General features: G+C 49.3%; 1 protein-coding gene across 1 annotated transcript in view; it reads right to left on the reverse strand.

The window, feature by feature from the left end:
- Positions 1-1,832, reverse strand: part of EMH_0039380 (uncharacterized protein) — a gene marked incomplete at both ends in the record, with an annotated part of 6,648 nt that extends 4,816 nt beyond the window's left edge. The window contains 2 exons of the mRNA XM_013495391.1: positions 111-377; positions 602-1,832. Coding sequence (XP_013350845.1) covers positions 111-377; positions 602-1,832 — 1,498 coding nt within the window. The remainder of the gene's footprint in view (positions 1-110; positions 378-601) is intronic.
- Between the last annotated feature and the right edge of the window lie 2,078 nt (positions 1,833-3,910).

A 3,910-nucleotide genomic window follows, 5' to 3' on the forward strand; every position in this document is an offset into this window, starting at 1 on the left:
TTCTGGTGCTGCAGCAGCAGCAGCAGCAGCAGCAGTTGCTGCTGCTGCTGCTGCTGCTGCATCTGCACGTGCTGAAGCCTGCGCGGAGCTTGTGTCGGGCGTATACGCACCTAGTGCCAACTGCTGCTGCTGCTGCTGCTGCTGCTGCAACGCTGCCTGCTGCAGCAGCCGCTGCTCTTGCTCCGTTGCTGCTGTCACTGCCTGCAGAACAAATCCGCCGAAGGCACTCCACCGCCGCTGCTGCTGCTGCTGGAGCTGCTGCAGCTGCTGCTGTTGCTGCTGCAGCTGCTGCTGTTGCTGCTGCTGCTGCAGCTGCTGCTGGTGCTGCAACTGCTGCTGTTGCTGCAGCAGCTGCTGGTGCTGCAGCTGATGAAGCACTGCAGGTTGTTCTAAGGCAGCCCCGGCCTCGTGCTGGAGCTGCTGATCGTGCTGCAGCAGCTGCTGCTGCTGCTGCAGTAGGTGGTGCTGATGCTGATGCAACAGCTGCTGCTGCTGCTGCTGCAGCAGTTGTTGGTGCTGCAGCTCCTCAACTTGCATTTGATGTGGTACCGTTTGTTGCTGCTGCAACGGCAGCANGCAGCAGCAGCAGAAATGGGATTACTCGGCATAGCTTCGGGCGGCGCAGGCAGCTGCTGCAGCAGCGGGCTCTGCAGCAGCAGCTGCTGCTGCTGCTGCTGCAGCTCCCCAGCAGCTGTCCACCGGTCCTGCTGCAGGGCTTCCTGCTGCTGCAGCGCCGCCTGCTGCTGCTGCTGCTGCTGCAGCGCTGCCTGGTGCTGCTGCAGCGCTGCTTGCTGCTGCAGTGCTGCCTGCTGCTGCAGTGCTGCTTGTTGCTGCAGTGCTGCGTGCTGCTGCAGAGCCGCCTGCTGCTGCAGAGCTGCCTGCTGCTGTAGTGCTGTTTGCTGCTGCTGCTGCTGCATTTCAGCTGCCTGAAGCGGCAGAAGCCCCTGCTGCTGTGCATCTACAACAATGTGGGCGGCTTCAACAGCAGCGGGCAGTTGCTGCTGCTGCTGCTGCTGCTGCTGTAGGAGGACGGGAGGAGAGAGCTGAGGAGCAAAGAAGTGCTGCTGCTGCACGTGCTGCTGCAGTGCAGTTGGTACGGCAGCAGTTGCAGCAGCAGAATCTTCCACCGACTGTCGTCGTGACAACGATTGATGCTGCTGCTGAAGTTGCTGCTGCTGCTGAAGCTGCTGCTGCTGCTGCAGTTGCTGCTGCTGAAGTTGCTGCTGCTGAAGTTGTTGCTGCTGATGCAGGTGCTCTAAAGGCTGCAACGGTTGAAGTGGCTGTGAATGATGCTGGGGTTGGTGTAGGGGCTGCTGCTGCAGCTGTTGCAGCAGCTGCTGCTGCTGTTGCTGCTGCGTCGTCCAGGGCTGCTGCTGCAGGCGATAGTGCTGTGGGTCTGACAACACTGCCCGCATGTGCTGCTGCTCCGCGTGCTGCTGCAGGGGCCCCTGAAGAGCTGAAGCAGCAGCAAGGGGCCCCGAAACCCCAAGAGTTAAGTGGCCGTCTGCCGTTTGCTGCTGAGGGGCGAGGCCTTGCTGCAACGCAAAGGGGTCCTCAGCCCCAGTACCATGAGCATACTGCTGCAGCAGCTGTTGCTGCTGCTGCTGCAGCTGCTGCTGCTGCTGCATATCTATGAAGTGCGGCGCAGCAGGTTCTGCTGAATTACCCATAGAAAGCGGATCCTCCCTGGCTACTGCTGGCGGCGCTGAAGAAACTACTCTTGCTGCCGTGGGGCCCGCCCCCGTTGCTGCTGCTGCTGCCGCAGCTGCTGCTGCTGCTGCTGCAGCAGCAGCAGGAGGCTGCGAAAGGTCCATGGGCTGTCTGCCCTCCATACTGCACCGCTGTGCAGACTGCTGCTCCCGTGGTCGTCGGGGTTCGCTCCACCCCCGGAAACTGTGCGTTTTTTCTTTTGTTTTTTGTCTTCATCAGCTGAAATTTGTGTTATTAAAACAAAAAAGGAGGGGATATATGGGCTGCTTTCCTTTTTTTCTTCAGTTGGCGGGCCAAACCGCTGCCGTTCAACACCGAGAGGAACCGAGATCAGCTGCGGGAAAGCGACGAAGAAAGCTCTTCCTTTGCCTCGCTTTTTATGACGAAAACTTCTGAAAAAACCAAAGAGTTGAAAATTCATGAACGAAACGCCTTCAGTTTGGAGAACACGCAGCCAGAGCAGCTTAGGTCTGAGCATGCAGCAGGCAGACGGACCATTGGCACTGCAGTGGGAGGCGGCTTCTTGTGTTTTTTATGTTTTATTTCATGTTTTTTTTGAAATAAAATACTTTTTACGATTCATAAAGCAGAATACGCAACGAAATATATCAGGTTTCCCGCAGAAACCGCAACAGAACCAGACGCCGCTCACGGAGGTCACCGTACACCACCCGAGCGTTTCAGAACTTGCGAAAAAAAAATTTGAATTTCTTCGAATATTTTGTTTTTATTTTGTTGAAAATAAATGAAATTGCAAATGTGTTGTTTTTTTTTTCATGAATATCACCCGGGAAACTTGAATTGCATTTCCGTCGCCGCGGAGTGTTCTGCACGACTTGCAACACCACCGTACAACTCCAGAGTTTAACCCCCGAAACTGAAACTAAGAAGAAGTTTAGCTTTTCTGTGTTTTTATATTTTCTATATTTATTTTCTTTCTGCAGCTGGAATGCATAAATATCCAGCAGGGATACAACGCCGTCAGAATGAAGCGGCAGCGAGACATTCAAGTTTGTTGGTTTCCACTGTATGAAACTCCTAAAAAGTAGTATATTTCTGCTGTTTATAATTTTTATTTGTTTGTTAGTTTTTTCTTTCGGGGTTTGGGTGTTTGCGGCGCAAGGAAGAGAAGAATACAGCAGCGATATGAATGCCGCTTACCCCTCTTAGAGTTCATCAGTAACACGAAACAACAACCACGCGTTGTGGCTGTGCAATAGAGTGTATACAAACAAAAGAACACAAATGTATAAAAAAGATAAACAATTAAACTGTAATCATTTGTTTTTCATTTCATAAATACTTTTGTGTATTCTGCTGTTTATATTTTGCTTCTTTCTATTTACCTCTTACAAAGATGTGATGATACGACCTCCGCATACACTGCAACACTGTGCGTTCAAGCTTTTTCTGTCTGCTTTCTGTTTTTTCTTTTTTTTATGCAAGAAAAAGTGAATTTGTAGAGATATTAAAATTGTAGAATACACCAGAGTATTTGTGAAAAAAAAAACAAGTGATACAGATGCCTCAGTTTAATAAGGAGAAGAGAAGAGCTGTTTAAGCAGCAACATACAAAACAACTACTAGCTGTGAAACTAGTGTCTATACAGCATCAATTCATTCAAGGTGGAAACCACCACCACCACCCCGCTATATTATATCCTTACAATATAATATAATATGAAGGAAGCCGTGCGTGTTAGCATCTGCCTTTCGCAGAAACGAGACAGCTCGATGGATGCATCGCATTTAATTCGTCAATATAAATACATTAAACAAAAAAAAAGAGAAATTACGAAGTTTCTGCTGCTGCATACACCCTAACAGTGCAGCTGTGTACCTGCCTGCCTGCATCCCCCCCACCCAACTTTCTTCATGAAATATAAAAAGGAAGCGTTTAAATATCTAAAATTCCTCGAAAAACTTCAATTTATTCATGAATTGCAAACAAAATAAATGCAGCATTTCGGGTGTATGCGCAGCTCAGGATACCGACGAGCGACAGGTTACTACCATGGACCGCTTCACTTTTGTTATTGTTGTGTTCGTTTGTATTCAGGTTTTTTTTTTAATTTTTAATTTAATTTTTATTTTTTAATTTATAAAGAATTTCTTTTTAAAATATTTTATCTGCAAACGTTTATAAAAATGCTGTATCCTCATCGGTGGGGTGTATGTATGTATGATTCGAAACCACCAC

The sequence above is a fragment of the Eimeria mitis genome, genomic scaffold (genome assembly GCF_000499745.2).
Source record: "Eimeria mitis Houghton genomic scaffold, Emh_scaff1551, whole genome shotgun sequence".
NCBI lineage: Eukaryota > Apicomplexa > Conoidasida > Eucoccidiorida > Eimeriidae > Eimeria > Eimeria mitis.